General features: G+C 30.0%; 1 protein-coding gene across 1 annotated transcript in view; it reads left to right on the forward strand.

Moving 5' to 3' along the window:
* Positions 1 to 3,086: 3,086 nt before the first annotated feature.
* The window catches only part of LOC143239362 (protein turtle homolog B-like), a 124,805-nt gene continuing 115,471 nt past the window's right edge, over positions 3,087 to 12,420 (forward strand). The window contains exon 1 of the mRNA XM_076480361.1: positions 3,087 to 3,328. Within this exon, the coding sequence (XP_076336476.1) occupies positions 3,223 to 3,328 (106 nt within the window). The 5' untranslated portion in view covers positions 3,087 to 3,222. The remainder of the gene's footprint in view (positions 3,329 to 12,420) is intronic.

The raw sequence follows: 12,420 nt of genomic DNA on the forward strand, positions 1-12,420 counted from the left end.
CTATTTTGCTAAAACACCCGTATTTTTCTTCCCTTTGCAAAGTTCAACATTTATTTTCTAGTCCATTATTTTTTACTAGTGCTCTCAACTAAATTTCTTACTTTGAAATACCACCTTGATTCTATATTATAAAAGGAAATAATGTCAGCAAAAGTTGGGGTATAAAATTATTACGAGAAAATACACATCTGTAAAGTAAAAAATTTGAATATTCCTCGATCTTTTCACTGTGTGCGCCCGGCTAGTACAGCGGTATGTCTCCGGATTTACAACGCTAAAATTAGGGGTTAGATTCCCTTTGGTGGGCTGAGCAGAAATCCCTTTGTGGCTTTACTATACGATAAAAAACTCACTTTTCCTGGGAATTTTCTATTAAAATCTGGATTTTATTTGATCTTTACCCTATAAATAGTAGTCATTTATATCCCACTCTCTGTTGCTGTTTCTAAATATCATATATTATCCATTAGAAGTAATACATCGTTTTTTTGCAGTTTGTTTTTATGTAAAATACAAGGACACTAACTTGATATAAAGTGTAGAAAATTATATCAAACTGTGAAAGGTTCTGGCACTTATAATGTGATAGAAAATATATTATTTTAACAATATACATACAACTAGTACTTTAAACAAAATATATCAAGTTATTTGAAACAAGTATAATCGCTTACAAATTTTATTCGACTTTTCTATTACTTTAATAGGTATGACTAACTGCGAAACATGTAATTTAATTTAAGACACATATAGCTTTTAGCCAATTTTAAAAGTTTTTAGATACATCTTACCATATGCAGTTTAGAATAAATTTAAACAATCATTATCAATAGATTCACTTCCACAAACAGTCACACGTTAATCAATTCAAATTATACATAGTGTATCCAAACTATTATCAAAATTAGAAAATATTACGGTCTCATAAACATTCCCGAAAATATTTCTTATCTATTCTCGGCTTTGATCACTCATTGAACCCAAGAGTATGGTGATGTTGATCAAATTATTTAATGCAGATGTTCCAACACGAAGCAACATTTAGATATATTGCAATAAATCTTAGAAGCATAAATCATTAGACTAACATGTACAAATAAGATTCAGTAAAAGTGAAAGACTGATATCTTAACTTTTTAACCATAAAACCTTATTTTACTGTAGTAGATGTAAAATGATATATACTATTTTAAAAAGTTTTTTTATTTGAGTGTAAAGATACACAACAGGTTATCTGCGCCGTGCCAACCATGAGTATGGAACCATGATTTCTAGCGCGAAAAGTCCTCAAACTTAACACAAAGGAAGCGGGTGGCGAAAAAACACCAACAAAATTAGCTTTATAATATATTATAAATTGTCCTTAAGCCTAAGACATTCCGTAGCAAAACCTTTCAAATATTATTAACTAGTTCATATACTATTTTCTAATATATTAATAGTTGCTCTTGGGTTGCAGTGATCAAAATATTCGTTTGCATAATTTTCAACATAGTTTTACATTTTATTTCTTTTTTTATTCTCTGTCACTCTTTTCGCAACTGTTCTCTTGCGTTTTATGTGTTTAGTAGTTTTTGTATTTTCAAATGACCTCTCTTCTTTACAAATATTTAGTGTCGCTGACGATATATCTGTTTGATATGCTCGTTATACCCTAACTTACATTAAGTCATTGTTATTCTGGTCCTTCTTTTCCTCACAAACACCTTAATTCTATATTATAAAAGGAAGTAATGTTAGCAAAAGCGGGGGTATAAAATTATTACGAGAAAATACACATCTGTAAAGTGAAAAGTTTGAATATTAAGTCATTGTTATTCCGTTCCTTCTTTTCCTCACAAACAACTTTCAGTTATGTTGTTCTTTGACTATATAAAATCATGTTTCTTTTACTCCTTGTCAAATTCTTTATATGGTTTCAACCTCGGAAGTTCTATATGTTTCAGCGTTTAGATTAAGACTAAAATTCAAGATTCGTTTCTTTCGGTGAGCAATTCGCAAAGTATAGTATATTTTACAACTTTGGTCTTGAAGGTGATCAATCATGCGTTTTCCATTTTCTTCCGATTAATTTTGTACTCTTAGCAACATTGGATTTATTGAATCTATTGTTTCTATTGAAGCTTCTTTCCCGCTTACTTTCCATACCAAATTAAGCTTTAATAAATAGTATTAATTCTTTTGTCTTGGTCTGTATTTTAGGATTTATACTTTTCATTTTTTACAAAGTGCTGTTTTACCACCTGATATATGTAAAATTGCAATGTGTTCTCTTTCCTTTATTTCAATTATCGTATTTTATCTTTTGTAAGTTTTAACATTTTACAGTTATTTGCTCCAAAAACTAAGCATTTAATCAACACCACTTGCAATTAAAATTAAGTAGCAAAATTATTAATTTAAATCACTTCATGAAACAAATTATGCACTGTAAATGTATTTATATATCTATATATGTGTGTTTAAATTTCTACCGTTTTATACTTTATAAATACTGAGTTTTAACATATCTATAAACGATCATATTAATTCACTTTCTTTTCAACTGTAGAAGTTAAAAATTATATATTTTAATTTATAGTCACACACTTGACTTTCTTAGCTAAGTGACAGTTAATTAGTTACTGTCATGCATTAGATCTGTCTGAACTCGTTTATTGATTTTCCTATCAGATATTGCAATTAAATGACTTTGACATGTTCCGCAACTAAGAACACCTAATAGTGAAGAAAGTAAACGAAAATAATTAATTATCAAAATTTTCAAAATATCCTTCGCTTTATGAATCTATTCAAACCCTTAAGCAGTTGACGGAATATGAGATCAAAAATAAAATTATTAACGAAATATAAACAATGGTGATGTTTAGGATGACATAATCGCTTGAAGTGTGTAACTTTCTGGAACGACTCATGCTATCGACTAAATTTATGGAAACATTTCATTCAGAGGGTGTTTCAACAAACTGAGACATGAATACTCAGTTTCGCACTATCGCCTCCCCGTAGTTCAATGGATCAGGCCTATGTGATTCTAAGCGCCCACAAGGCATTCTCGTCCCTGGCAGTCATTGGGGCGACTGAAAGTCAAGGAAGTGAGACGCAGGACAGCCGCTTTGCTGGGGTTTGGAACTTCACAACATTTTATCATCTTCTTTACACAATTGTAACTAAAGTAGTTTCAATGTTTTGAGCTAAGATTTAGTGATATGTTATAGCAACATGTCCTCCACTAAACAACGGGGTTTCCATACTATTTTGTTTCGACATTTGGCACCTCTATACTGTGGATTTTTATCTGCACTAATGTCCCTTTCAAATATTTCAGGTAAGAAAGAGAGTTGAAAGTTTGCTGTAATTTACTTATATATGTAGAGGGAGAATAACATTTCATTTATTTAATGAAGAAATCCACAACTACAAATATTAATACTAAAGTAGTAAAAGTTCTACAACATACTTTTAAAATTGATTTCTCATAACTTCTTCTAATTTCCAGTTACTATTGTAATATTACCTTTATTCACTTTTTCACGTTAGCATATAGTTTCAGTCACGTTACTTGTTGTATATCAAATTGTTTTAAAACAAGATATATTTCAGAAAATTATAATTACGACAGAATGGAAATTGTATAAAAATATAATGATGAACGAATAAGGTTAAATATTACATTTCTTCAAATTTTGTTAAATTGGATTAAAAAATCTGAAGTACAATTTATTGCAGGATTTATCTTGAAGATTAAATTTGATTTATTATGAGGAAAACATACACTTTTCAATATTTAATGTATTGTTGTTTGTTAATTCTGATAATAGAGTTAGCATACAGGATCACACGGAAAATGTTAAATAAGTTTCAAAAAGACTAGAAACTCAAGCGCTATCTAATACTTAACTATCGTTCGCTTGAACAATCAACTATTTGAAAGCGCTTGACATTTTTTTGTTCTAAATCCAAATTTTTCTTGAGCTACGTCATTTCTGTTAGCATCATACCATTTATACATAGCTTGTAAATGATTGTATAATGTTGTTCCAAGTAAAATATTTATTTGAAATGAACATGTTTTTGGTCATTGGTTGCAGCCAAATGTGTTACACTCAGCTGAGAGTCAACTTTATACTCAGTCGCCTCACAAGAAGATCAGAATATAATATAACTGTAATATGATGCTAGTTCGAAAGTAGATTCAAATGTTATTTTTTCACAAGAAAATCACAGAAATATGTTTTTGTATAATGACTACTTTACATGTAATCTATTCAGTTAGTTTAAATGTTTCCCTGTCAGAAAAGTGATAATAATGTATGACAATTATTGTCTTGAATTTCAAATAGACAGAAGTGATTTTTGTAGCCAAGTGCATTTTATAGTATTAGCGACTTTGTGAATTTTACATTTGGTATCTTATACATCAAATATAAAATTGCTTTCGTAATGCTTACAAAGGGAGATGAATAAATTTAATTAATAAATTAAGCGACATTTCAAGTACATTATTTTAAGAAAGAAATGGGTCGATAAAATGCTTTAGAAACACTAATAAACAAAATGTTAACATCTCTTTTTTTGTGGCTAATATATGGTTAAATGATTCACACTGTAATTAACAAATATATTCGCTTAATCCCAAAATAGAATTTGCATATGATGTTATCTGTAAAATTTTCATGATAAATCGTGTTTCTGAACAGTATTTCTCAGAATTTGCAACTTGAGTAATTAAAAGCAAAAACAGGGATGGATCGAGGTTATGGACGTGGTAAAACACATCACTGCTGATACATTTAAGTTCATAGCTTCTTCTTGCATTGAAATCTAATAAATTTCATCACACAAGTTTACGAATCAGAATGTCTAAAAAGAGTCAGTACTGAGAATTTAAACGCTTTGAAAGTAACAACAAAAACAAGTATGGCTTGCTGAAACTTTCTATTTAATGAGTAAGTGCAGGTTAGCAAAATCAGGAAAACAATCTTTCGATAAACTTTGTTTATTCTAAGCCAGAAACCGTTGGTCTTTTTGTTTATGAAAAAAGATGAGGTTTCTTTATAAATGCCTAAATTCACTTGTATACGATTTTATGTATCAACAAAACAAGTTGAAAACTAAAATTATATCTTACTTCATCTCAGTGAGCTTCTGAAAACAAAGTTTAAAAACCATGGCTAAAAAGATCTTACATTGTAAGAGACAATTTTACAATAGAAAATATCATTTACCACACTTTTATATCTTGAAAATGTTACAGTTATTTAGCGTTATTCACTTGTTTGTTTGTTTGTTTTGAATTTCGTGCAGAACGATACAAGGGCTATCTGCGTTATCGTCCATAATTTAGTAGTGTAAGACTAGAGGGAGAGCAGCTAATCATCACCACCCACCGCCAACTTTTAAGCTACTCTTTTACCAATGGACATTGGGATTGACTGCACATTATAACGCCCTAAGAGCTGAAAGGGTGAGCATGTTTGGTATGACGGAGATTTGAACCCTCGCCCCTCGGATTACGAGTCGAACGCCTCTAACCACTTAGCCATACTCTGCGCCCTTATTCATTTTAATAGTACGTTTGTAACAACGCACCACACAGCTACGTAATGGTGTGATTGAAGTTTAGGTTATTCATAAAATTGTGGACTGAATGTAGATTAATTGTTAAGGTTTGGTGATACAGATCGATAGGTCTAAGACTCAAGATAAGATTTCGGTGAATTTCACAGTTTCGTCTCTTAAGATTATAAAACTAGCAGTAAATCACGTTATACATTTCAAAGAAATAGAGAAAGGCCTTGTTGTCAGTAGCTCAATATTAAAAACGGTTATAACAGTACCCTATTTGTCTCTATCCCATCTAGTTTAGTTTATCTGTGCATAACATGTTATTCAGGTAAAATATAGTTTCACTTAACCTTTATTCTTATCAAACTAAATCCAAAATATTATATTATGTTTTAGAAAAAAGGAGAAATATGTTATGCTTTAAAAGAGGTAACGTAACGACTATACAATCTTGAAACGTAATTTTATCTAATTATCGTGTTATCCTTTGCAAATGAAACTTTTGCTTCTTGTTTACCACTTCGAAATAATGACTGAAATTTTCATCTTCTTGATTAAAAATTACATTTGATTTTTTTCAAATATGCTTAGCCTTAGGTACAGGGAAGAACTTAATTTTCACATTATCTAAACTAGCATTTTTATATACAGATAAGCAGTTTTATACATATTTTTTGTAAACTTGGCTTTGGTCTTCTTCGCAATATAGCACAATACTGAAATGTGTTTCAAGTTTACTTTCGAATACGTACTGAACAAACGGGCAGCCGTTACGATTTTTATGGGTTAGAAAATAATTAACTTTTCTTGTAAAAACATTTATGCAAAATATCCAAATGAATTATCCTATCTTTATGTCTTTGGGCACATACAAACCAGTTTATTTATGCGACTTCACAAAGATAAATACAATGTAATTTTGAGTTATTTACACAGGGTATTTTTTTTTACATCACAGCCCTAATTTGCAATATATTTTAACAGTTATTAGGCTGTTCATGAATATTCTAAAACCCCTATGCTCAATATTAATGTTTTTTGTTAGGAAAAAATTCTTTTTTAAGCAAAGCATAGAGAAAAGATAGTTATTTCTAACTTTATGGACTTATACAATACAAACTTCAATCACTGTGTCCCACTTTCATTTTCTATATATAAGGAAGGGATAGATCATCTGTATGTAATTATGCACGGTTTTTAAGAAGCGATGGTAAGCACTGCATGTTACAATATGTATATATAAATGAATCATTTCTGCGTGTTATAAACTTGGCAATATATAGTGGTTCAGTTCGTTCATATATGTTCAAGCTATTTCCTATTACAACGTTCCAAAATAATGATCTTACAACTGTAATCGATTTATGTAGGATCTTAGATGTTATTAAATTGTCATAAAAGTGTTTGTTCAATGGAAAGTCTGCAGTACTTGTAATCACATAAAACCAAATTATTTTTAATGTGAAGAACTGATTAAATTCTCATTTCTTGCATCTAATTATTGTAATTCTTCCCCGTGTATACTGATCGCCATATTAATTTGCATAGATGTAAAATAAATAAATAGATATGGCGGTATATAAGGGTCACAGATAATATTAGCTTCCTACAATTAATTAAAAGTTTATAGATTGCTATATACTTAATTTAAAAATAATCTTTTTCATAGCATTCATTAGAGTAGGTACTGATAGTTTAAACAACTATAAGGAGAGGACCCCACAGACTAAGCCAATAAAAGTAATAGCTTTGCAATAGAGATATGTTTTAACACTTAACTGATAACATTTCAATCTACACAAAATGGGTCAACATCAGGTTATAATTGATTACTTCTATAGGTTGAAACATCTTGAATTAATTATGAAATTATATTCCTGGGGCACAGCAGTTAGATACTTTATTATTAGCCTGACGTTTAAAGCGGCAATAAAATAATTTACTTGCGTTTAGATATATCATTGAATATTCATTACTTTCCTTTTCAACCTTTGTTTGTTCACTTTGACAAACAATGTCTGTACCAGAACACAGCACTTAGGAATTTCCATTTATTGTGATATATACTGAAGTTATTGTTTTTTCGAAATAAATAAAATAGTCAAAAGTTATTATTATACAAAGTTTGATTCAAATATACCATACGAAAAACAAATATAAAATTCCCTTAGAAAAAAAAAAGTCAAATATTTTTCTTTTTTGTTGTTTTTGAATTGCATGCAAAGGTGGGGGAGGACTATCTGTGCTAGCCTTCCATAATTTAGCAGTGTAAGAGTAAAGGGAAGGCAGTTAGCCATTTCCATCCACCGCCAACTCTTGGGCTACTCAGATTACGAGTTGAGCCAAAAGTTCAATGAACACATAAGTTCCTGACTAAGCTTCTGGATCTATGGAAAACAAGTGAAATAAATAAATTATCTTTTTTTTAATTTTGTGCATAACCTTTATTACAATTTGGCACAGAAAATTATGTGGACATTTAAATAATGTTTTATATATTAGTTTTAGCATACATTAAATTGTTTTTAGTACTGCATATTTAAACGTGTATAGGAGCTGTCTGATGATATAACAACTGTATATAATTTATCACTTCTCTTTTAATAAGTTACTGAAGATCGTTAATGTCAGTCAAAAAGCTCTAGCATTTAGGTACTGATGTGCATTAACTATCTTTTTTGATTTAACAATTGTTGTGTCCATTTGCTACCTTTGTAGGTGACACTTATGCCAAATAAAATACAGCAGAGCTCATTATACAATGATGCCTCGGAGGTTTTTCCTAAATATAGTGCCCTGAGAAATGCTAAAATAATTCTGAATTTTATTCAGGTGATTACGAACGACACCGTATGCCTGTATTTTGTAAATAAGATTTACAATTTATTTAATTTGTATTCACTTATTATTTGGATATGCTATTTAACTTTGTACGTGAATGGAGCACAAACGGGGTTACCGTGCTCAATCTATTAATGTAAGGAATCCTGATTCGCGACTCTTTGCTACATAGCTCGCTGAACACAACTTGGAGCCGTGAGTGCAATACAAAAACAACGGTCGAATCCCACTATTCGATCAAACAAACGTAGCCCAAAATATGGTAGAGTGTACGGTTGACCAGCTCCCTAACTTTTAGTCCAGTGCTTCTCAACCTTCAGTACTATCATTCACCTTTATAAGTTTGTTTTTTTTACAACAGCTCACTCACCCCAGTTCGAAAAGAGTCAAAATAAGAACTAAATTAAAATGCAAAATCCATTATTATAAGACTTAAATACACCTCAAATTACAATTAGAATGAATAAAACATAAACAAAAAAATAAATGTATTTATTAAAGTATAAGTAGAATAAATAATAATAACTAATGGCCTTTTTGTCTTTGACCCCAGAGTGAATAATTCAACCAGGTGAAAAGCACTGTTCTTGGTCTGTGTGTGTGTTTTCGTATAGCAAAGCCACATTGGGCTATCTACTGAGCCCACCGAGGGAAATCTAACTCCCGATTTTAGCGTTGTAAACCTGTAGACTTACTGCTGTACTAGCGGGTGGCGTTCTTGGTCTATTGTTGTTGTTGTTTTGAATTAAGCACAAAGCTACACAATGGGCTATCTGTGCTCTGCCCACCACGGGTATCGAAACCTGGATTTTAGCGTTGAAAGTCCGCAAACATACCGCAGAGCCACTGGGGGGGCTTCTTGGTCTATCACCTCAAAATTTGGAAGGGATATTACTTTATTTTTGTTTGTAGCTTTGTGTGAAAATTCTAAAAGAAATAAAAAATCTGTGTGTCACACACTTACTTCACCAATTAAAAATAAGAATGCGCATGTTTATTGTCGAACTTCTTCACGTTTTCAGAATTTTGCAAATTATGTTCAGCATAAAGTCAATTTGAATAATACTCTAGTTTTGAACGATCAATTATGTTTAACGATTTTTAATTAATGATATGAGAAAATTTGGTTGTTGGACTTTTTTCCCTACTTTTTCCAGTATTTATTACAATATTACTATTAATTGTACGACTTAAAAAGTGTTGCACAATTTCACAATATTCATTTAAACCATTTTTAGAAGGGACAGCTAATTAAATTCCACGTTTTATTGAAGGATAATCATGTTTATTACATTCAGTATTATATACAGCTTACAATATTTGTTGTTTATATCATTTAAGGAACTAAAAGTAAATATAGCGTGTAGATGTTTTATAACTGTAAATTGCGTTTAACAAATTATGAATTATGCGTTCATGTTTTTAATAATATAAGGCAAGGTGGTTAGGGCACTCGACTCGTAATTTAAGGATCGCGGGTTCAAATCCTCTTCGCATCAAACATGCTTGCCCTTTCAGCCGTGGGGACACTAAAATGTCACGGTCAATCTCACTATTCGTTGGTAAAAGTGTAGCCTAAGAGTTAGCTGTGGGTGGTAACGATTAGCTGCTTTCCCTCTAGTCTTACGCTACTAAATTAGGGACGGCTAGCGCAGATAGCTGCCGCGAAATTCAAAAACAAACAAATTTACTAATATTGCTGTTGGTGTTAAATAATAAGCAATGAAACGTTATTTTGTTTATTTATTCATTGTTTAGTTGCAAATATTGATAAAAACAATTCTATCTGTAGTAGTGTTTTATGATTTTTCTCAAGGTAAATTAATATCATCTAGAATAAAAATAGATTCTTTTTCTTAAAATTAGCTAATCTTCAACTAATAGCACAGGTTTGTTTAGTTGTAATTAAACACAAAACTACAGCGTGCATGAAATTTATCTTACTTATGTTAAAGATCACTTATTCTTAATTAAATATATTTATTACATATATTTTTGAGTAACAGTGTTCCGAAGACAGAATGTCCACATCTGAGTGAATTAATAATGCAGCTTTCTTACTGGCCATTGACGTTTGTTTGTTTGTTTTTCTATTTTCCTATTAGAGTTGTAAATTTTAGATTTCTGTTTGTGCTGTACAACGAATGAAGTACAACATTATCATTGTTTGTGGTAAAAAGAAAGCTAGTCTTTTTCTTTCTGGACATGAAACCGTCCATTCTGGCTTTCAACAGATATGATCGATATACTTCATTTCTGAGCGGTTTTAACTTGCCAGTACACACATTTATATTACTTAAGACGGAATATTAAACAGAACATTTGCAGGAAACGTACTGAGAAAGTAGCATTTTGTTCATATATGAATTGTAAAGAAACTTATATTATCAACAGACAAAACACTGAATTAATATTTTATTCATCCGTTATTTAGATTATAATATATTATACTACTGCTAAATATAATATAAAGTTTTCAATATAAATCGTAAAACTAAGTCACCTAGACTGTTTTTTGTGTTTACTTGGTAGGTGAAAAGATAGCAATAAATATTATGTTCTTTAATATTACATAGGTATACTCTAGATCAATTATTATTTACACATTTTGGTAATATGAATGTAATGATCTTATTAATCTCAGCTCTGGTATCATCCAGTTTAATCATAATTAAATTAAATTGTTTTCTATATCTTCACTAGAAAGCTGTTTCTATTCTTTATTTGGGTAAGATGAATTTCAATATTTGATTGCCTATGGGTTTATCTTTCATTATATGTATGTTTCATGAAGAGTTACATTATGTAGTTGTTGGACTCTAATTTCTTCTTCAGATATGAATTTTATTAAATGCTGGTTTGAAACTTTCTCGTATTAAAATGATGTTCCAGCAGTATTTGCCTTATTTGAAGCATTTCTATGTTAGTTCTATGTTACATATTCTTATATTCTTTATTGAAGTTATTTTATAAATATTTTTTCAAAAAGTACATGTATTTCGTATCAACTCTTTCTATTGATTATATTAGAATTTAATTTTCTTGTTATCTTTCATAATACAACATTAAATGTATTTAAATTTTAACTAAATGGTCCATTGCATCCAGCAATTTAACAAGCAACTCTTATTTATGATTTTATTTTCACATGAAATAATCAAGACTGTCAATGTTTTTAAATAAAATTGAACGTTTAATTTCTTTGTAAGGTATCTAATTAATTTCTTTCTCATTTAGCGAACATTTTTAAATTCGTTGAGAAAAACTTTTAGATTTTTTATACTCAACATTTAGTTACCCATTAGTTTCGTAATTTATTTTTAGACCCATACTATTTTTATCTCCTGTTTGAAAAATTACCAATTTCTTTTTTTACCATTCAAACGTATTCTCGAACGTAGTGTTGTACTGTAAAAATTAGCAGTGTAGATAATTTCTATACCCTTTAATTCTTCCAATACTTTACATCAATTCGTGTAACTAAGAGTATAAAATACGAGGCTAATTAATAAATATAGTACAATTCGTTATGTTTGTTATTCTATTTCAAAAAGCCTCCATTAAATTATCTATAATCGAAAAGTACGTTAGCATTCTCTACATAGGGTATCTTGGGCGCCCGTATTAAAGAATATTCAAAAGAAATCTAGATTTTCTTCTCCATATGTGATCAAAGCTAGTTATGAAAAAACTACCTGGCAATATTCACTTTATTTCCGGTGTCTATACCGCTTTTCAGCTAGTACAGAGCATCCTAAAGTAAACATGAAGAATAGACAAAAACGGAGATTTGTTCTTTTCGTCCACCATTATATTTCTTCAACAGGCATAGTGTCTATTTGGTTCTAACAGAAACTATAATTCATTTCCATTTGATAGAACAAAACAGTATTCACTATATTTGACTATATATTGTTTTATTATTCTATGCAAAATGTATAAAGCTGTAGAATACAATTTGTAACCTAGTAACCCAAGTACGTTATTTTATTAACAAATAAATAAATAAGT

Source organism: Tachypleus tridentatus, chromosome 13 (assembly GCF_004210375.1).
Source record: "Tachypleus tridentatus isolate NWPU-2018 chromosome 13, ASM421037v1, whole genome shotgun sequence".
Lineage (NCBI taxonomy): Eukaryota > Metazoa > Arthropoda > Merostomata > Xiphosura > Limulidae > Tachypleus > Tachypleus tridentatus.